Source organism: Rhipicephalus sanguineus, chromosome 2 (genome assembly GCF_013339695.2).
Source record: "Rhipicephalus sanguineus isolate Rsan-2018 chromosome 2, BIME_Rsan_1.4, whole genome shotgun sequence".
Lineage (NCBI taxonomy): Eukaryota > Metazoa > Arthropoda > Arachnida > Ixodida > Ixodidae > Rhipicephalus > Rhipicephalus sanguineus.
In genome coordinates, this window is record NC_051177.1 from 151,478,239 (window position 1) to 151,500,903 (window position 22,665).

The window sequence follows — 22,665 nt, forward strand, 5'->3', positions numbered from 1 at the left end:
ACGAAAAGAGCTCACAGGTATACACAGGACGAGCACGAACTAACAACTGTCGTAGTTGTTACTTCTTTGTGTTCGAGCAGCGCGCTGCAAGTGTCGAGCTGTGACAGTTGTTAGTTCGCAGCCGTCCTGCGTGGATTCATTTCATGTGCCACCGATCTGAAGACTTCCGATCGGCGACGAGATCGCGACACGTCGCGTTGCACAACGCTGCCCTGATCCCACCGGGGATTTCGTGATTAATTTTTATTCGCCAAGATAAAGGCGTCGGTTGTTGCTAGCCTTCCCCTCATTTCTCTCGTGATGCTGCATTGTGATTGGCTTGCGACAATCGATGCTTTTTTTTTCAGGGCGACGAAATTTGGTTTGGAAACGACGATGGAATCAGGGCTTTTTTTTCTGTCGCGTACAAGTGCTCCCGATAGCCCTTGCGCTGCAGCATACTGTACGCAATAAAGACCAAGCACCTTCAGACATTAGTTTCAGGTGAATGAGCCTTATGACGAGGATCGCATCTACCTTGGAGAAGCTGCTGCTAGAAAACCCAGTTTAGAAGAACGCCGATTACAGTGTTTTATAAGCAATTACAAGAAATACTTAGAGAGTTTTGTCTCCGAGTTACTATATTGTGTGGTTCACACTAAACCAGTTATGCTTACATTTCCTGTGTTTCGTGTTCTGCGCAGACGGCATGATCCATCTCACCGGATCGACACTGCCGAAGAAAGGCAACTCCGTACTGCTCTCTTCTGCTGCGGTGGGGCCACAAACCGAGGCGTCCTGCTTTTCTTTCTGGTACTACATGTTCGGAGGCGATGGCGTGGAGCTGGAGTTGTACTTAAAGAAGGCGGTCCATTCAGTTGGCGCCCCGTGGAACGATGACAAGTTGTTCAGTCACAAAGACCGCACGACTGCCGACCGATGGTACAACGTCCGCCGGACTGTGTCCCTCGACGAAGGAAGCAACAAGGTACATTCACTCCTTGAAGTTGCACTTGTAGCTTGTTTAAGTGACTTGAGAGAGACCATCAATCCTACGATGAGCCTCTTCAGCCTCTCTCATATAATATTCATTAGGGAAACAGTTTCATGCGGGAAGGGCCCACAGAGGAAAAGATATTGGCCCGAGCCCTTCATAAATTGTTAGAGAGGGAGTAAAATGAAGCTGAATATACTTGGGATATACTACGAAGATTGCTTAGGAGATGAAACATCAAAACAAGCACATTGGCGGCGTAGAGAATTATGCAAGAAAACGAGGTAGAAAGTAATTACATGCATGTTGAAAAAGAAGTGTAGTAAGATGTGCCAGTTGGTATGACTCCATTGTAAAAAGAGTGAAAAACGGAGACTTAGGCACACAGCAAGGCGAGGACAAGAACGGCGCTTGTTCTTGTCATTAGCTTCTGTTGGCATGCGTCTCGGGTTTTGTGCTGTTTTTATTATGCATGTTGAAGAATTCCGGGTCGTATAAAGTAATATGGAGTACATCACTCCGGCGTGCCTCCTAATCATATCCTGGTTTTGGCACGTAAAATTAAGAAAACCAATATTATTAACAAAAACAAAATGAAAGAAAATTGAAAAATATACATATGTAAATGAACAGGCACAAAATATCTATAAAACCAATAGCACAACGGAACGGTTGGTTACAGTAAAAAAAGTCACAGTTTCGCCGCAACGGCGAAGCAATGATTGCGATAGCAATAAATTGTAATGTAACGCGAAGAACGGAAAGCAGCTCAAAATTGCCAGCGCATCGCTCGAGCCCAAAGGACCCACGAAAAGAACGCACACAGGACGAGCGCGAACTAATGCGTCACGGCTCGACACTTGAAGCGCACTGCTCAAACATAAAGCAGGACGCACGAAACAAACGAACAGGTACACACAAGACGAGCGCGAACTAATTGTCACAGTTGTTACTTATTTCTGTTTGAACAGCGCGCTCCTTTCGCAAACGCGGCCGCTGCAGCGAGCGAAGTGAAGCACCCCACCGGCCGCCCCTTCTTTCCTTGAGATAAGCACACGAAAGCGACGACGCCCTGTAGAGCGAACAGCAACGGCGTTCGCAGGGGCGGGGCGACGATCTTTAAAGCGCGCAACACGCGCGCACGTCGCGCCATCTATGTGGCCACTAAGAAAGCATGCTGAATTACATGGAGTACATAAATAGCTCGCCGTTAGCAGGCTGAGAGACGGTGCTGTCGCGGCCTAACGTCTAACGCGGCGGGCTGCAAAGCGAGAGGTCGCCCGTTCGATTCCGCGCGTCGGAAAGAATTTCTTAATTATTTTTCTTTGTGGCCTTTCCATATATATACATACTTATACATATACGGTGAATGACGGCGACGGGGACGGACATTTTCCAGCCGAGACTGTCCATATAATTGCTATCGCAATAAAAAGAATTTTGATGACATGTAGGAATAGACATGACTATATGCCTTATTATCCAGTTGCTGAGTACATTGATTCGTCCATTCCAAATAGGTAGTCCTTAAGTTTACAATTAAGGACGATTGATATAGTATTGCAGTTTGCAGCTCTGGAACGTATATCTTGATATTTTTTACTGGTGTTTACCAATTTTCGATTCAATCAATCTTGCTGGGACGGTGTAAAAACCACTCGATGATCCCCGCGCTCACAAAAGGACAAAATTTATGCACTAGTACTTAAAAAGGAGTTCGCGCGGAATAGAATTAGTGACAAGTAAATAACTGAACGTGTAATGTTTATCCCCTTCTGGCAAATTATCACTCACTGTATATAAGGAAATGTGTAAAATTTGCACAACGCAATTAGAGGGCACTCGATGTTACAGTTCAAGAAAAAAAAATGAAGTAATATGTTGTTTTGGGCGAGTTTTTGTAATTAGGCCTAATTAGTGCGGAATTAAATATTTAAATTTTCTGCAGTGAAGATGTTACAATTTTACATAAAAATAATGAAATCGTAGGCTGATAATGCAGGCGCAGTTTTGTTTTTCGTTTTCATTTCAAGGAAATAAAAATAATAGTTTCGACGTTAGTCTTGGAACGCGGCACGTCGACCAAGCCGTCGAAGAGAGTAGTACCCACACATAAGTGGTCGGCTGCAATGATACGCAGCACATCGAAGTTAAGGAAAGGCACAGTGATCGTGCAGATGGTCTAACTAATCATATGTGCGGTGTATATTGCTGTTTCTTCGCCATTAGTCAGAAGAACGGGCAAAAGCAAATTGCGTCCACATGTGTGGACGTTGTGGGTGAAAGGTTTATAGTAAATTCTGGGTAATTCTGGATTGCATAATAATACGACAGGTAAAACAAAATCGAAATACCAATACTATGCAACATAGAATATACCCAAGGAGACATTTTCACAGATGAGCAAGACTCTAAGCAGAGAGTGAGGTGAAACCGCATCGTAGTATTGCCAATCGAAAGTACGATATGACTTCTTCAGTTTGAGAAACAATAAGAAGTTTTGTGCACTCGGAATCAGGAACTCTTTCCAACGAGCAAGAATCCAAAGAGTCAGCTGCCCCTGGTAGCAGGAACTGTGTGAAATATAAAACCTCCTAAGTAAAAGCAACACATTTGAATTGTTTTGAATATATAATACGCTTTGAAATATCCCCCGCTTTTCTTTCTTTTATTGATGTGTCTTTTACTACACTTGGACAAGTTGGGAACATTTTCTGTTATAATGCAGGGATAATTTGCGCCTTAACAGAGTTATAATATAGCTTTATTTACGCCTTTGTCTGATCTATATAAAGCCCTGGTTCTCTCATGGCTGATAAGTACTTGTATGTAGGCATGCACGCTCATTCCGCATGTCTTTCGTTGACGGGCCAGTAAAGTACTAATGTTTGTTTCAAGAAAACTGGAACCTAGTGATTAAATATGCAGTCTTTATAGTCCCGGTTACACTGCTAACGGTATTTCAGACTTCACCTGAATATGCAGTATATTGTTCTAGCATGCTGGTTTTCTGACTCTTAAAGGGACACTAAAGTCAAATAACAATTTATGTCAGAGTGAAAGCTCGATATATGACAACGTGTAAAACGGGAATATTATCAACAGCAATGCCCTACTTACAGAGAAATTAAGCTAAATGTATTACACGATGAGTGGCACATTTTCTAAATAATTCCGATGACGTGAGAGAGTTCGACTACAATTAATCACTCGTAATCAAACTAGCTGCAATAAAAAGAGAACCTTTCGTGCATCAAAAGACGTAATAAAATGCTGCTTGTTCGTTTCTGTTTCATTCATAGAAAAAAGAACCTCTTTGGCGTTGCCATGGGGAACCGCGCGCCTGATTCAAAGGTTCGGTTTTCGCCGAACTGCGCTTCGCCCGGCACCCTGCTTCGCTCATGCGGTCTCGTCTCAGCGGTAGTTTCGGTATCGCGTACTGCCGCGTGTGTTTTGCGCGCTCGTGAAAGGCGCTCTGACAGAAAGTTCAACAAAATGTCGCATGCATGTGATGTTGCCGGATGCCCGAATGGCGCACGCCGCCAGTGCACGCCGCCGCGCAGTAATGCCGGGCAACCTTGGGCGCAGCAGCAGTGACGTGAGAAACACCGCTTTCAGGCGCGTGATTTGAAGTGCGCTAACGCGATGCGGACCACTAAAACGTGATTTTGTTTCAAAATAGGCACTTCCTTGGCACAAAAGTAGCACTACGAGGTTTCTCGACCGTTATTTCAACAATCAACGCCGACTTAATATTTGCCTTTAGTGTCCCTTTAATGGAGCGCTGCCACGAACGTTTTTTTTTTACAAGTAAGCGTAAGGTTGTGAAGCTGGCTATTATTCAAAACAAAGTTAATTTTGTTCGTTTGCTTCTTGCTTTATTTCTTTCTTGTCTACACAGTTTGTGTTCGCATTGACGGCCATTCGTGATAATCCAAACGCGGCTGTTGTTGCTTTGGGTCCTCTGGATTTCAGTCACGGTCCATGTGACGTGCTTACAGACTCAAAAGGTGAGCCATTGTAGAACAATTATCGCTATATCATCATAATATTAAAAAATTAACCCTGGCACAGTCTGGCAGCGTCAGACTATTCAATTTACCCCTCAACTGAAAATGCTACTGCTCCCCTATGAATCCATATATCCAAAGAAGAATGATTCCGGGAATCATTGGCGCTTAAAGTGATTAGGCGTCGTCGAACAATAAATGTTGTTGGAGCAAGCGTTTCTGCCTCTGTACAAGTCAGCTTGTCTAAACCTTGGTTCCAGCGATGTTTCTTGTTACAAAACTGATTACTCCCCAAGAATGTGCCATAATAACGTATGTTGACTGCGTCGCGCCATAATAGATGCACATTACAGTAAAACCTCGTTGATACGATCACGGCTCGTACGAATTTCGGGGTGATACGAATTTTTCTGTGGTCCCGGCCAAGGCCCATTCGCCTACATTGTATTGGAGTACGGTTGTTGCGAACAGATTTGCACGCCGCGACGTTTGATACGAACGTACGCTAGCGCACAGGTGGGAACAGGTGCTGCCCGCGCTGTCGCGGAAGACGCGGAAGACGCGGCAGTCACGCGCGGGCGTGGGCATTAGCGCTGCACGACCATTAACGGTGCGTCGTTGCCTCCGAGATAGTGCGCGCGAATCTTGGACACCTTTAGGCGCCTTCGTGTTTCGATTAGAGATTAGGTTAAACGTCGCGCTTTTTTTTTTTTTTTGCCGACACGTTGACGCGTGCTCCTGTGCTCGAGGCAGCAGCGTCTTTGTACTGTCTTAACACGTGCCTGCCACGTCGATGCAAGCCATGTCGACGCCATCACACGTTCTATGAAACTTGGGCTGCGGGTCCGTCATGAAGTCCTATTAAAGGTGGACGTAGACCTCAAGACACGAAGCGGACGGTCTCGGCGAAGATTTTTGGCCTCTGTCTATCCTGTGCAAAGCGCTTTTTAAGTCACTTTCTCCGCAGTACTCTGATGTAATGCAGAAAAGCGTAGTAAGATTAGGAAGGGGCTACTAGCAGTCACGGGGCACAACACATCTGGTTCATTAATTACACACGCGCGCATGCACCGTATATTTACGAGTACAGGCATGATCCTTGACGTCTAAAAACTTTGCTGGCAATCATTCAGAGCTGTTCATGACGTCGCTGCGGCCCTGAGAAACACTTAATGAAAACGTATGCAAACTTTCTTTTGTCGCATACCAATTTTCTATGTTTTCTGGTGATACGAATTTCGGATGATACGAATATTTTTGGTAACCCCGCGAGATTCGTATCACCGAGGTTTTACTGTATTATAATCTGCTGCTAAGAAAGAGATAAGCATTGAATCGTTGTAGTTCTAATGCCGAAGTGCCAGACGAGGTGGCAGCGTGAGCCTTTCTGATACGGGGTATTGACTCATGTATTGCCAAGTTAATTGCGTACGCCCAGCACTACGACCGGTTTTCTTGCGGTCCAGGCTACTGTGACTTCGAAGTGGACGAATGCGGTTGGACGTCGGACGAGGTCTGGAAGCGGGGAGTGAAACTATTTTCGTATGATGACCCGGGCCACCACGTGCGTTCTGGACCTGTCAATTCTGGTACGTGAGACAATTCTGACAGGCTTCATAATCTAAGATTTCAAACCAGACTGTAATTACAGTCAAAATGAAAGGACAAATATATTATCTGCGTAAGTTAAGATTATTACATTCCTACAAACAAAGGAAACCGCACAAAGAGAAATATAGAAGTGGGCTGGCGATTGCCTCATAAAAGAGACGCCACACCCACCCGCTCGGAGAAAGAGAGGAAAAAAAGAAGAATTTCCTCCGCGGCAATACTTTTCACTTATAACATGAACTGAATTGTGTCTTCATAGAAGTAGTTGTAGCTTTGTTGGGTGTTAGTCAATGAAACAAAATTAATTTTCACAGTGCGCATTGTTGTTAGGCAGGCTTAGCAATCTGCGACGTGGACACACCCACGTTCAGTGCTAGCGCCACATCTTTCACATCCCGACTATTAACGTTGGCGACCATCGACTGCACGTACCCTGCGGCAGCTGAAGTATATAGACCTGACAGCTGGACACAGCGGATGTAATTGGCGCAACCGTACGCGTTCGCAAACCGTATAAAATCGAAGCCGAAGGTTGTTGTCGGTAAATCTTTTCGTGAATATGTGTATAAAACAGCAACAGACAAATTTCGCTTACGAGTGTTGCAGAAGCAATTTCAGAGAGCGTCACAAATGGGGTTGATAATCTGCTATCATCTTTGGCAACCGCATCTGAGATGTCGGCTCGTTGTTCGGGCAACACAGCGCTTTTAAGAATCTTTAGAACTCCCCCTCGACGGTATTCGAAATTTTTATTGTATGACCTAAGATTTTAATATAATTGAAATGTAGGTGTGTCAAGAACTCATCATAATCATCATCATTGTAGTCATCATTATCAGTTTCATCCCCTTTATGCGCACTGCAGGACGGAGGTCTCATCCAATGATGTCCTGTTTACCCTATCCTGTGCGAGCTGATTCCATTTTATTCCTGCGAACTTCTCAATTTCACCACTTCATATAACTCTCTGCCTTCCTCGACTGCGTTTCTCATCCCTTGGTAATCATTAAGTTGCTCCTACTGTCTACCTGTTGTCTGTGCTATGCATTACGTGGCGAGCCCAGACCCCTTTCCTTCGCTTGATGTCAACAGCATATCCGCCACCCCAGTTTGTTCCCGAAGAACTACGCGACAAAAAAATCTCCGCTTACGCCCTCTCTTCATTGGCCTCGCAGCTTACGTAATGATGGCCGCCGTCTCGTCACACACCAAGAAAGTTGTCGCCCTGACCAGCCCTGAATTTCCTGGTCAGCGTGAGCCGCAGTGCTTGGAGTTCTGGTACCTTGAGACAGGTTCTGGATATGCCCCACTGCAGGTAAACTTGCCATTGCAAGACCGGTGAACGCCACTGACTGTTAAGTGCCATACAGTGCCTCGAGAATATCTGCACATATCACAAATAGACATAAGCACACGCGGCCAAACTATATGCAGTGTTCAATGAACGCAGGCTGAGATACTGGTGAATGGAGAAAGCAAACTCATCTGGACCAAGCCGTCATTCTCGAAGGACGACTGGATGCTGGTGCGAGTGCAGTTTGTGCAGGACAAGGAGTTTCAGGTTGGTGTCACTGTGCGCATAAATGCGCGACGTATTTGTGAAGCTGGCCAAGTTCGTTCAAAGCTGTCATCATAACATATCAGAAATACTTGTAGCTATTAGTGTAGAGAACAAAATGACTAATTATTAACCTAATACTAAGGCGATAAACACATGTGACTGGAGTAATGCAATGAATTCATGTATTGGAGATACCAAGGAGGTTTAAAAAAACCTTCTGGAGTGGAGGTCCCCTATGCGCGCCCGCGCGAGTGGGTGAAGCCTGGGAAACCGGTTGGTAGCCATCTTGCTCCAGGCAAGAGGCAGCGCAGCTTGAGCGCGGACAGCGTAAGTGTGAGCTTCCGCGGGAGCATTTCAGCATGAGAACTGGATAGTCAGTGTCATTTATTTGGCCGAATTTTTTTTTGTCCTGTAGATTGAAGAAGGCAGTTTTTACGCCATAATACATGGGCTGAAGCGTGCCTGATAACACGTACAATTCGCTTCCAGCATTCCCGAAATGAAGCACATGCTAGAGTTAATAAGTGGTACATAAAATTTTATTCATCCCCGGCTTTTATACAATTTCAAATTAAAAAACGCCAGGCCTGTGCTGAATCCGCAGCACAGTTACAGCGAAAGCTGGAAGAGCGGCGTTTCTAGAGCCCGTTGTAAGCTCTCTTGGGGCTACAATACAAGTACACTAGAAAGGTACCCACTACGCCATAAATCACAATTTTTGTGAAGTTGGGAAGCATCTACTAAGCCATTATTTGTCATTCTGAGGAGAAGCGAGGCACCAGCTACACGTCTGTAAGGCATTATGTGAACTTTGTTGACGCGACGACTAATGACGATGAAGAATTATGGTTGCATCTTCTCTGGACCCCAATAAAGTTTGCATCATCATCATCATCATCATCATCATCATCATCATCATCACCTCTATAATGGGTTGGAAGCTTTAAACGGCCCACCAGTTGTGTAATTTGCATTGGGTGACGCCCAGTCGCTATTTCCCTCTTACGTCATGCTGTATAACATACGTTGACGTGGGAGAGAGACGGGGGGGGGGTGAAGAACTTTACTGGACCCCGAGGAAGTGGATCACGCGCTTATGGGCTTCCTTGGCAACCAATACAAGTGCACTTGCGAGGAACCCACTACGCTATAAATCATTGTAATTTTACTGAGACCCCGAGGAAATGGATCATGCGCTTATGGGCTTCCTTGGCAACCAATACAAGTGCACTTGCGAAGAATCCACTACGCTATAAATCATTGTAATTTTTGAGAAGTAGGGCAGCAGGCACTGTGCCATTTTTCGTCATTCTACGGAGAGTGTTGGTACCTGCTAAACGCATGTAAGGGATTATGCGCACTTTATTGATGCTGTGCCTGATGACGATGAAGAATTATGGCAGAGCCTTTTGTAATGGGTTGGAAGCATTCAACAACCTACTCGTTCCGCAATTCGCATTGTGTGACGCCTGGTTACAGAATTCGCGTTGTGCGACGCTTGGTGCTTATTTTACTCTTCTACCACGCTATATTGCATGTGCTAATGTGGTTCCTCCCGACATGAAGCCTGTATAGGACCTTTTTGCGAAGCAGGTTGAAGCCGCGGCATGGCTCAGAGGTTGAATACTGGGCTCCCACGCAGAGGACCCAGGTTCGAACTTCGTTTCATCCTGGAATTTTTTTCTTATTTAGTTTTTTTTTTTCTTATTTCGAGCGATACTGGTTTTGGACACCGGCGGCGGCGGCAGACAACTACGGCGCCAAAAACGGCCGGTGAAATGATCTCATAACAGCTTTCGCTGTAAAAAGAAGCATGTACAATGTGGTTTATACGCGAATAGATACAGCTACAAATCCAAAATACCTTCAAAATGCATCATAATGCAGACAGTCGCGAAACTAACCGTATGAAACACGCACCCTTAAAAACTAAACACAGCAAAAGAAAAGATGCAAAAGTAGGCTCGTTGACCAGTTTGCTGCAGCTCTTGTTTACGCATATTGTAGAAAATCACTAAACTAACCATATGAAACACGCGCCCTTAAAAATTAAACACAGCAAAAGAAGAGATAAGAAAGCAGATGAATTGACTAGCTTGCTGCAGCTCTTGTTTACGCTCACCTACAAAATTTTAAAAATAACAGTCCTTGTCAGCCGCGTGCTTACTCCGCTCTGGTAGTTTTAAATGCGAAGCATTTCTTAGTGAACCTTTGGCAAATTCAGCGTTTCTATCTACGAATCTATCTACCTAGCCGACTACGCCTGGGTGCTCTCATGATCGCCTCCTTAACTTGGTGTAGACCAAAATTGTCATGGAAGGGTAAGAGGACTTGACGAATATGGCGGTTCCATCATGGCATGAATAACGGGAAAATCCTGTTGCGTACGCCGTCAAACCCTTTCCTCCAGACACGTGTGGCACATAGCCGTTTACCACTGGCCGCGGTGTATGGTTATGCGCCACAGGTAATTGACAATTTATATTTACCCAGGAACGGCGAAAACAGACATTAATAATTTAAATGCGAGAGCGTTAAGAAAAACCGACATCGGCAGCGTTGACCCGACGAATGGCAAGAATAAATATTAGGATCACAGCAGGAATCGAACCCAAGGATTCTGCGTGGCACGTCAGGTCTATAGACTGGTTTGGAAAAACAGCGTACGCAGGCGTAATGTCGGTGCTACGTCAAGTGTGGTTGTGGTGCTGGCTATCTAATTTTGCAAGAAAGCAATACACAGTACGTATGTGCTTCTACGATACTGGCTTAACGTCTGTGGTTCTAGTGTTGGCTCCGGTTTTATAGCAGTGTAATAAACATTACATTTGTATTCCTATGTTTCAGCAATCTATATTGAAGCATTGCTCGACCGCAGAGGAATACCAAAGTTACGTATGAAATCCACATGGTTGCACCATAATGCGCACTTATAGTTTAGGTAATAATGGCGTATGTACTCTAACGTCAGGGCTGACGTTACATTGCACCATAAAGTTACCCTTTAAACGCCAGTGTTGTCGACGTGCCTGGTAAGCCCACGATGTGCACACAGGTACTACACTCACAAAAAAACGTTGATCCACTTCGTAACGCTTGGCTCAAAGCCATAAAATACAGCATGAAATTACTCGCTGACTGCTTGGCATGAAACAGATTCCCACAACGCGTGGGATCTGCCGGATTTTTTTCCGGGTGATTTCTTTTGAAATGTGGTGAAGCCTGATTTTACAGCGAAAGCTGTTATCAGATGAAAACGACAGTGGAGTAGTTGTCTGCTGCAGCCACCGGTGTCCGTTACTACTATCGCGCGAAATAAGAAAAAAATGAAAGAAATAAAATAAACAGGCTCAGATGGGATTTGAACCCGGGTCCTCAGCGTGGCAGTCGAGTATTCTACCACAGAGCCACGCTAATGACTCGACGTCCTTTGCAAAAACATATCTTACAGGCGTCATGTCAGCCAAGGAAGCGCGTTAAATGTGTAATATAGCGTGTCAGAAGAGTAAAATTACGACCAGGCGTCACACAATGCTAATTGCGCAACGAGTGACCAGATCGTTAATTGCTTCAACTCCATTGCAAAAGGCTCAGCCATAATTCTTCATCGTCATCAGCCACAGGCAGCATCAACAAAGTGCACATAATGCCTTACAGATGTGTAGCGGGTACCTCGCTTATCCGCAGGAACACGAATATTGGCATAGTGATTGCTTCTCTACTTCACAAAATTTGATTTGCGGCCTAGTGGGTACCTTGCAAGTGTACTTGTATTAGTTTCCCGAAGAAAGAGAGAGAGAGAGGGAGCCCAAACCGGCTCTAGAAAGGCCGCTCTTTCAGTTTTCGCTGTGGCTGTGTTGCGTGCTCAGCGAAGGCCTGGCGTTTTTTGTGCACAGCTTGGCAGTATTCGACAAATTGTAAATGTGGTTATCGAGTGGATCGCAGTCCAAAAAATGATACATCCCCAACACTCGCTTGTCGCCAGAAGAGTGGAGAAATTCGCCATCTGTGGAACTTCCGCGCGGGCTCAAGCGACGATGCACACGTTTTCTGCCTGGAGCAATATGGCGGTCGTCGGCTTCAGCGGCGGCGCTCCGCCTCCACTCCAAAAGTTTTTTTTTTCAACCTCCTTGGGAGATACAGAATGTACAAGGCCATGGTTTCTCGAACTCCGCTTCGCTTCTTTGCCGGCTTTGGTTAGGAGTTGCCTTCACGAAGGCATACACAACAATAATTGGAGTGACTGACAGTGCGGCATGCGTGGTCTGCAGCACTCAGGAAGACATCGATCACCTGCTATGCCGCTGCCCTCGATTTGCCTTTGAAAGACGAACCCGTTCTGATGCGATGCGACGATTGGGCGATCGGCCGTTCTCCGAGCAGATGCTGCTGGAGCACCGTCCCCATAACTCGGCGGCCCACAAGGCAGTTAAAGCACTTTTGTGCTTCTTAAGGACTACGGGCCTTTGTGAACGCCTATGACTGTTGTACAGTGCCACCGCCACATACGTGTCAGCGCATTTATTGATCATTATCCTTTTATTTCTTGCTCCCCCCTCTCTCTCTTTCTCTCCCATCTTTCCACTCCCCTTCCATTTCCCCGGGCGTAGGGTAGCCAACCGGACTGCTGTCTGGTTAACCTCCCTGCCCTCTCCCTTTTGTGTTCCTTCCATCCTTCCGGAAAACATATAGCGGGTAAGAATGCCACAAGCAAGGTAGAAAATATAAACCATTGAGAAATCTTCCAAGCCTTTTAAATAGAATATAGATGGTAACAGAATTAGCACTGAAGAAAAAACAACTTTTGTGCACTCCCCAATAATACTGATTATGAAAGCAGTTGGAAAGGTGTCACATAACGCTGAAATTTTGCCCGCTGCCTATTGTTGTTACAGATGATAAGAGCTCGAAACTGGGTTCGATGCGTAGCATCGTCATTAGCATTTTCTACGTCATCGTCGCCTTCATGTCGAGTTGTTGTCGGGATTAGTTCCTCTGCACATTTCCACCTTGAATTTCAGCACATGGCGGACAAAGCCAAATGTTTCCGAGAGCAGCAAACTCTGCAAATTGGTGAACGTTATTCATATGGCGCAGCACTACTGCAACCAAGACTGACGTATAAAGGCGAAGCGTATGCATTCAGTTTCTTATTTCCTTCATGTTTATGTTATTATTGCTGCAACTGTGAAATGTAGTTTTCGAAAAATATATGACATATTGACCTTAGATTAAAAAGCTAGCACAAAAAAAAAAAGTTCGTTAAAATTACCACGGTCCCTTATGCGCTTAAGACGACATGAAGGCGAAATTCTTTTCTCCCTTTTAAAAACGGCACTTTGTTTTCACGCGAATGTCGTAAACACGCAGTGAACGCAGAGTTCGCTCGCCTCAAGCCACAGTATCTTTTCTTTTTTGGTTTGCGCTAGTTTTTGTACCATTTCGTGATCTCTCTAGACATTTCGCCGGATGAGGCATATCAGGCTTTCACTTTAATAGCATGAAATAATTGAAGAATACATATATAAAGCTTCCATCTTGCGGATACGATGTTAATGTATACGTTGTATTTTGTCATGTGAGAAATAATACTACGGTATCTACCGGTCATGTCCACTTGGGATTCCTTTTGTAGAACCTTATGGAAAAAGAGAGATGCATTGTCTGCGGCAATATCTTTAAATTTCTCCAACAAAACTAGTAACCGAGCGGGCGCGCAGGGGTTAGGAATGTGGCGAGAGTGTTAGCCACATAGAGGGAAGACCAGCACGATGCGCGGTCATTTCGAATTAGGAAAATACATAAGTACAGGGTAATGAAAGGAATCTATGGATAAATAAGTGGTGTGGCACCATAGGTCGGTTCATGGACCTGTGTGGCTATCCAGTGGTTTTCGTAGTGGTGGATCGCTGCGCTCCTGTAGGACGCCATGCGAAATTCTTTGCGGCTGCTTGGATGATCCGCAGCCACCACAATCAACACAAGCCAACAAAATACAAGTCAGTATACAAGCCAACAAAAGCGAGAGTGATAGCAACTCTTCGCCGCGAGAGCGGGCTGCATGTGGCAGCACCGTCGCCGCGCTAGTGTGGATAGGCGGTTGTCGGCGCGTATACAAACGTGCACAACAGCGCTTCGTTGTGAGCGATGTGACCCTATTTTCGGCAAAGAAAATGCGTTGACTGCAGCTTTGTGGTAATATGTGCGCTCTTCATTCCCGAATTAATGCACGAAGCGCGCCGAACGTTACAATTACTTGTGAGAGAAACGCATTCTGCCAACGAACGGGTTGCACGCCTTCGGCGACAGTCGGGGTTTTCGCATTGGGTGACGTTTTCTTGTTGTTTTAGTTCTACATGTTTAGCTTGTGTTCCACCTATTATGCACTGCTGTATCGCGCGACTGTATTAACTATTTACTTGTTGTTCATTTGGATGCTCCTCAACAAAAAGAAAGCCCGTATTCCTGCACGATGAGTTGAAAAAGCACTTTGTGCACTGCGTGCTCAAATATTCATTCGCATTTCTTATTCAGTTCTCTATGAAATGTAGGACAGTTTATAGGATTACTGAGGAAAGCTGCGTGGCTGACAGCGCTTTAGCGCTACGGAGACGTTTAACACGCACACGCTTGTTTTTATTCCAGTAACAGTACACAAAGGTAACTGTACAGCATGGAAATTTCTTCGATTCATTAATTGCACGAAAGTTATGGAACAAAGGTCCGGTTATTTCACGGGACCAAAGTACGCTTTTTCATACGAATATTGTCGGCTGCCTTCTGTCAGTCTAAACAACGCAACACAAACGCTCAATATAATGTAAAGAAAAAACGATGTGGCTTGGCGTGAATTTACTACGACATAAATGTAAACTACGCCGTTTCGATTAATTTTGACTATCAGTGCCCTTAAACGCGCCCCTTAATCTAAGTACACGGGTGTTTTTGTATAAATTTCGCCACAAGTTAAAATTGCGCAAGCCAACTCAGTTTTGCGATTTCCGTGTCGTTTCATTTTCTGTTCTTTTTAGGGGACAATTTAAGTACCGTGTGACAGACGTGACTTAGCTGAAATATTTCTCTCTAGTGAGACCAGGACCGTACACAACTAAAGCTCGTCGCGTAACGTATAAACAACACCTAACCACAACGCTCAAGTACGTGCGAGCCTTCTTTTACCACCGCGCCACTGAAAGGCTATATTCACATGAGATTTAACACATCTCATCTTTAGGGCAACGCCAAGTGCACTTTGCAATGCGCTTGAACCATAGAGCGGCACCTACACTGATATGACTCTCGTGAACGGAGGGTACGACGACCATACACAGCACTCTTGACATGTGCACTCTCTGATCTTATTACAGTAAATATACAGCCGGTCAAGGCCAAAGGCTTCGTTACATCGTGTTAGGCATACGTACGAGCGGTTAAAGTTGCACTAACGCAACGAAACAAACCGCCTTTTGAGGATCTGCATGACGTACGCGCACATGCAAACACAACGGGGCGAGCAGACGACGCCCGGAGCGATCCACACTAGGCGCGGTTCAGCCAGAAGCCGCTAGGAGGCGACTCCGCTCGATCTCGCGGCCAATAGCACAAGCCGTGATCAACCGGTGGCGTGGTGCAGCCCTTAGTAGTTTACTAAGGGCGTGGTAGCAGCAGTTTCTGGCAGTTCAGTTGCACGATATTGGCCAGAATCTTTACGCCACCACAATAAGCAGCTTCGAGTTTCTGCGCTTCTGGAGTAGACAAGAGCTGCTTCGAAGACGTCCCTTGAGTTTTCTATTGCTCTACTTCGCGTGACCATTCTAACTGAGCACTTCATTAGTATAATTTTCATAAACCTTGTCTAACAGCTACCTGCAAACACTTCCATATGTAAACGTTTTTTTTTTGCAATACAGGCGGATACAATTACCTCATGTTCCGTACGTTAAACAAAATCTGAACGCCCATTGGGACGATGTATTTTAACTTCACATTACGTTACTTAGTGCGTATTCGACTGAATGCTTCGAGGTCACTTCATTGCAACCAGTATTCACGTTGTTTGCAGTAAACCCGCATGTCGATGCTAATTGAGTCAGATACGCAAATACACTTAATGCGTAATCAATCAACGACATTAAGAAATTCCATTGAAGCCTCGCCGAACGATGCATTATGAAAAGTACAAATAATATTGTTGTCCAGTAACCAGACAACATGTTTTACGCCCGTATTAGGTAAATGTAATTTACTTATTTCCATCTCTCTTCTAATTTTCAGGTGGTGTTCCGGGCAACCTTGCCAGCCAGTACTGCAATGTCCTTGAGCCTGGACGACGTGGCAGTGCGGCCTGAGCCATGCGTGAGCCCGATAGAATGCGACTTTACGGAAGGCCTCTGCGGATACATAAACAGATTCGAAGGGGACTTCCGTTGGCTTGTCGGTTCAGGCAGACTCGAAAATCCTCGAGGGCAGCCGAAGTCACCCATTCCTCAAGGTAAGTGCTTCAACGTCAGCTTAGCTTGAATGAGGCAAAGGATTGACATTGGCTGCATCAGCATTATCGCCATTTGTTTGAGATGCCTGATTACTGATTCTGTGAGCATATGTTGGGATGCTTCGTCGACCTCAGGCCACTTCACGAGGGCTCTAGTCGCACCATGTACAAGCCGGGACCTCAAGAGATGATTGTTATGACCATAAGAATGATCTTGCCCACGTTCATGCTCACACTTTTGTGTCCACACTGCTAATAAATATCTGCTCTGTCAGTGCACGCGTATCCACATCCACAGGTGCGGCAACATCCGTATGTGTCCGCAATCTCTCTGCAGCAGACAAAAAATCACTTTGGAAACATCATGCCAAGGCCAGCCCTATACGGGCCGCCGCTTGCGCTTATAGCCAATAAAATGAAAACGACGTCTTATTTATTTCTGATGTACTGCTGATCAAAGACATTCAGCAGTAATACGCTTACGGATGTGCTCATGAACAGAACGCTTTAAAGGTCGTTTATGCGGTATCTGCATGAAATGTGCTTCCAAGCTTACGTGTGGTTTCATTCTTAACCATTGTACGACGTGGTAAAAGACGGCCGATTTGTAAAAGTCGGGCAGTGTCGCACATGAAAACAACTAAATTAATCAAATAGAGATATGCGATGACGATCTCAGGCACCTTGTCACATTGCGGTCTTGTTAGCCACTTTATGCGTTTGCGGTGTAAACGTAAGCGTCGAAGCAAGCCATGAAAAAATCTACTACGTACCATACAATGAATCAAGGCAATACACACACATGGAACAGCATGTATGCGTTGTTTGTGCGAAAAAAAGGCCCTGCCTATGAAATAAGCTCAGCTGTAAAAAAAGACTACAAAAAATTTGCAGTGCCTTAGCTCGGCCATGCTAGGATATACGTAGCGTTAGCAAAGGTTCAGCTGATTATTCTTAGCTTTCCAGATTGTCTAGGATTATTAGCCTTCTTCTGTTCATTCTTTGTACGCTGAACCGCAAATTACCAGGCAACTACTTCGGGATCCGATGAGATAAGCTTCTCGGCTCCTCTGCGCCGTCGAGCAGCATTTGCGCTCTCCTTCTCCATGGCGTTACCCACCTGGAAACGCCAGTCAGAGGCGCTATCAAGCGGCTCCAGCACAGTGTCAGACGGCGACTGCACAGCGAAGGCGAATAGCTGCGCGCACGCTGGCGTCAATACCGCTAATACGTCTGCCAAGGCTACGACGTCATTCTGGAAAGCGCAGACCGGCGGCGGCGAGTCGCGCGCGCCGGCGCCAGCGGCGCCAGTTTGCCGCGGCTACGACGCCACTCCTCCTGAACCCGCAGACAAGCAGCGGCGAGCCGCGCGCGGCGGTGAGCGCGTGAGATGCCAGCTCCGGTGACCCAGCTGTGTGACATCACTGATCCTCGCGCATGCGCAGCACGGCTCATGACGCTCCACGCGAAATCGGCTCCGGCTAGGCAAGTGTAGCTAACGCTACAAAACTGGGCAAATTTGTTAGAGTTCACGGTGAAAAAACCATGCATTTCCCTTTATTATCAACATCCTCTTGTTTCTTGTACAAGGAATGAAAATGTGAAGCTGAAACTCCAAAAACAAACTGAAAAAGAAATACAACGAAAGAACGCGTAAATGGTGACAAAAGTGGTCGCTCCACAGACTTTACTCTTGATCATGTTGACTACAGATGCGGTGTCCATAATAGGCTTTCCAGGATAAGATTGATTCAAAATAAAGTTGAAAAACAGATGTGATGGAGTTGCACAAAACCGTCAGTCTGATTCCGCGTTTGAGTGCAGTACTTCAGGCAGAAATGTTTGCTGGACAAGTTGGTGCAGGTTACGGAAGGATTAAAGTGTAAAAGAGAAGAACACAAGAAGTAACACGGACACGGGCTTGTCCGTCTGACTTCTTATGTTCGTGTTTTTAACATTTGAACCCTTTTTCAAAGTGCAGTGGCACAGTGCAGTTTTCAGTTTGAAGAGGAGACTTGAGTGGGGGCGCACGGTTGTTTTAAAGCTTGAACATGTTGATTAACAGTTTGCAAATAATGTACGCTAGACAGAAATCGTCTTTCGCAGCGTGATACAGTCAACCCCGTATATATCAAACTCGCTAAAATAACTGGGATTACTTCGATATATCTCACAGTTCGACAGAAAATTCCTAAAGAATTTACCGTATTTTTGATGCGAATTCCGCTGCGCAAGTTGGCTTCACGATACTGCTTGACGATAATGCAAGGAAGGTGGCTTAGAAACTACGCGGGGATTCTTTCTTGTTTATATTTTTCCGCGGTTTCAAGTTGGGGGTGCGGGTTATGTGCATCTGCGGGTTGTAGGCGACAAAATACGGTATCGATGTAAACAGTGAGTCAACATCTTAATACGCAACTGTGCGTGCTCGTCGGGAGGGGGAAGTCTCCAGTCTGCCTTGGCCCTAACGTTGCCGTTGTTTTAGATGCGAAGTATCTCATGGCGGAGTTCAATCCGGTGGTGGTGGTGGTGGTGTGCGGCGTGATCACCCTTATTGCGCATGCGCATACCCTCTCCACTTCCCCTCTCCCCATCTCCCCCTCTCCACTTCCCCTCTTCCCTTTCTCCCTCTCCACTTCCCCTCTCCCCTCCCCCTCTCCACTCTTCCTCTGAAACGCGGGCTAGACATGCCGAAATTATCTCCTGCGCAACGCCGCGATGAGCACCAGCGCATGCGCGTCCCCTCCCCCTCTCTCTCCTCTCCTACGCTGCCCCCCTCTCGCACGCCTGCCGACTGCGTTCCCCGCTCGCCCTGTGAGAATTAACGGCCAGGCTAGAGGAAAGACAAAACGCGCTTAGCGTTCCTCTTCGCGTTCCACGACACGAGGTCGCTAGCACGCCCAAAGAACGCCAACGGAACGCGATCGTGCAAGTGCTCGGGCTTCGCATCGCCTCATGGTCCCCTTTAGCGGGAAATGGTGTAATTGTTTTAATATCATACTGAGCGTGCTTCTTGTGGTACAGTACACACCGGTGGCGTTAGACTTCTTTCCGCTACGTTCGACTGTGTTGATCATCGCCACCTTTGCAGTGGACAGCCAGGTTCTTCCGTTTTACGGGAGCCATTGCTTTAACAAAGGGAGCTGAGGAGTCAGCGGCGAACCCGCTTGACTGCCTCTACAAGAAATCATGGAAGAAATCACGCGATGGCAAGCGATAGCTCCTACTCACTCTGCGCGGCGCTCTCCTAATCACATCGCTCACTCTGCCAAATTCTTTGCGGGAATGTCACCTTCCGTGAGAAAAATCCAACTACTTGTGAGGGCAAACCAAAACCGTGGGGCGTATCGCACTGCCCTAATATTCCATATATCAAGTGTTCCGGCTATTTTTGTTTTATGTAGCCTTAACTTTTCCTACACGTTCACATTAAAACATCGTCGTGTTCGTAAATAGTTCGATATGGGCGATAATTTGATTTACCCGAGTTCGATATAGTCGGGTTTGTCTAGTGCTACAGAGCAGAACACTCATTAAAAAGGAAGGAGGAAATAAAATAAAAGAAAATTGAGTCAGCTTTGTAATAGTGGTGCCGAGCCTGAAGGAAGTGCGGAGCTGGGCAGCCCTCTTTTTTTGTCCTGATTTTTCTCTTTTCTTCTTTCTCTCTTTGTTTTTCTCTCATATCTCTGTTTTTTCAATGTCTTTTTTGTCTCTCTTTATTGCTATTGATTTCTTTCTCTGACTATGTATTTCTTTCTCTTTCTCGCTCTTTCTATCTTTCCTTCTCTCTTGCACTCTCTATTCCTCGCTTCATCTTTCTTTCTATCCCTTTCCGTCTCTCCGTTTAGTTATTTATCTCTCTTTATTTCTCCTTCTGTCTTTCTTCCCTATCTTTCTCTCTATATATCTCTCACATTTTTTCTATGCTGTCTTTCTTACTGTTACCCCTCCTCCTTGTCCTCCTGCTCACCGTCACATTCCTCCTCACTTCCCTTTTCCATCCCCTTCTTATTCTATGCTATACAAGGCTATGCTATGCTCTGCTAGCGTGCCTGAATAATCGAGTAGTTACGGCGCTCGCGTTCGGATCATGGGCACGCGGGTTCGAATCCTGCCTCGCCAAGAACTTTTTTTCGCCAAGAATATCTCTCTCTCTCTCTGCACTCGTTCTCTCGCCCACCATAGCTATTGCATCGCACGCCAGACGAATCGGCGCACGTGTTCGGGGAGCAAGCAGAAGAATAAGGCCGATCATGATGATGATAGTGTTCTGGTGACTCCGCACGGCCTCAAGAAAAGCTTCACAGCTCCGCTATCAAAAAACGAAGCAAGAATATTAAGCAGCACGGGCGTACTATTATGTTATGCGAGATGCGATTTATAGCCAGCACGAGATGTAGGGGTATAAGTTCATTGCGTATCGGGGCTGCTCACAACTACAGGGGTGGTGCCTTTACATAACATATAAGGGCTTTTCTCCGCTTGCCTGCTGTTCAATATCCCGTGCTCTTTCTGGCGGCGTTGGTCAACATAGGATATTCCACTTGCGCCGCCATGGGTGTGAGTAGCACTTTTCGACATTATCCAGTTTGTGTCACGCAGATACACAAACGTACTCAGGAATGTGGACGGTTTAAGAGCTGCCGCCGTAACGCAAGTAATAATCCACAGCATGCGTAATGCTGTGGATGTTGGTATGACTCCACGTTTGGCATACCTCTCGTGTTGCTTTTTCGTTTCTTTAGACTTTCACATTTAAGTTTCAAAGCAGATATCACACATGACTTCCTGCCCGCTCTCTTGTTGTTCACATTTTTGTGGATTTATACGTTTGTCACAAGATTGGAGACCATTTGTCATATTGTCACACTGGAGACCATTTGGCAAGGCCTTCAGCCTGCAGTGAACATGATTAGGCTGATGATGGGGCTGACGATCCTGAAGATGACTAACAGAAATGGGGCCCCCAAGTTCTTATTGTCGTACATAATGTACTGACGTGAGCAAAAGTACAGGGACCACGGGAGCGCGTGCCGAAGTTGCGGTTTGCGCCACCTAGTGGCGAGCTGTCTGTTGTCGAGAGCATTGCTCTGGCTATTGCGCGGCCAGACCTATGCTCTCGACTGCAGGTGGTTGGCCACTAGATCGCGCAAAGCGCAACTTCGGCACGCGCTCCCGTGGTCCGTGTACATTTGCTCACGGCAGTACACGAATAAAGATCTGAGGAAAATCAAACAGAAACACCAGAACGATGCTCAAGCCGGAGTGCTTGATATGTTCTGCGCCAGGTAACTTCCAATTGCTTATCGCACAGGTGCTTTTTCGTCGTTCACCTATCTGGATCTGACTACAGGCACAGGAGCAAACAGTGTCAGTGCCAAGACCAAGAAAATAAACGCGGTTGGCCTTTTGAGCCCTGTGTTCAACGTCACGGACGAAGAAACCACCGTTATTCTCCAATACTACAGAAATGGGCCAGGTGAACAAAGTTCTTCTTCCTTTGACGAGTGTACAGAGTTTTATATTATCTATGACACTGTTATTACAACCCACTTACATTACCATCAAGTAACTGCTGACTTTCCCGCAGGGCAATCGAATGGGTGAACTGTAGTAGCAGGCACAACCGTGTCTTATTCGTATTTAAAATGTTTCGTCGAGAAGAAACAATGTAGAGACGCTAACAGTAAGCTCTGCTATAACAGAATTTGTCCTGCCTTTGTTGTCGTACTCGTAAAGTTCGAGAAAATCTATTATGAAACACGTGCTCTCTTTCCTCAACCATAACGGACACGCTTCTCGAAGCACTCCGATGTCACATATTTCTCACAAAACTTCGTCCATTAGGTAGTGTGGCTTAACACTTTGGAAGCCCTCAAAGGCACGTTTCACTCAAAATGCGCAGATATTGCGGCGACAAACTTGTCCGTCTCCTGCTACGGTGATTCCAAACCGGTCAAGGCTCAGACGCAGTTTTCCTTGGACATACCTGAAGTGTCAGAATGGAGCGCGCTGAAAG

At 45.9% G+C, this 22,665-nt stretch overlaps 1 protein-coding gene across 1 annotated transcript; it reads left to right on the forward strand.

The window, feature by feature from the left end:
* The first annotated feature begins 688 nt into the window (after positions 1 to 688).
* Positions 689 to 22,253, forward strand: LOC125757389 (MAM and LDL-receptor class A domain-containing protein 1-like). The gene is made up of 8 exons (XM_049412957.1): positions 689 to 967; positions 4,875 to 4,983; positions 6,450 to 6,572; positions 7,770 to 7,909; positions 8,045 to 8,155; positions 16,430 to 16,646; positions 21,961 to 22,125; positions 22,237 to 22,253. The coding sequence occupies exons 1-8, from the start codon at positions 689 to 691 to the stop codon at positions 22,251 to 22,253; spliced, it is 1,161 nt and encodes a 386-aa protein (XP_049268914.1).
* Positions 22,254 to 22,665: the final 412 nt, after the last annotated feature.

What these genes read in the sequence shown, in the direction of transcription:
- LOC125757389 (XM_049412957.1), top strand. Translation starts at nt 689, where the DNA reads ATGATCCATCTCACCGGATCGACACTGCCGAAGAAAGGCAACTCCGTA. An exon ending in TCGACGAAGGAAGCAACAAG is followed by an intron (nt 968 to 4,874) that starts GTACATTCACTC and finishes TTGTCTACACAG; the next exon opens with TTTGTGTTCGCATTGACGGC. An exon ending in CGTGCTTACAGACTCAAAAG is followed by an intron (nt 4,984 to 6,449) that starts GTGAGCCATTGT and finishes CTTGCGGTCCAG; the next exon opens with GCTACTGTGACTTCGAAGTG.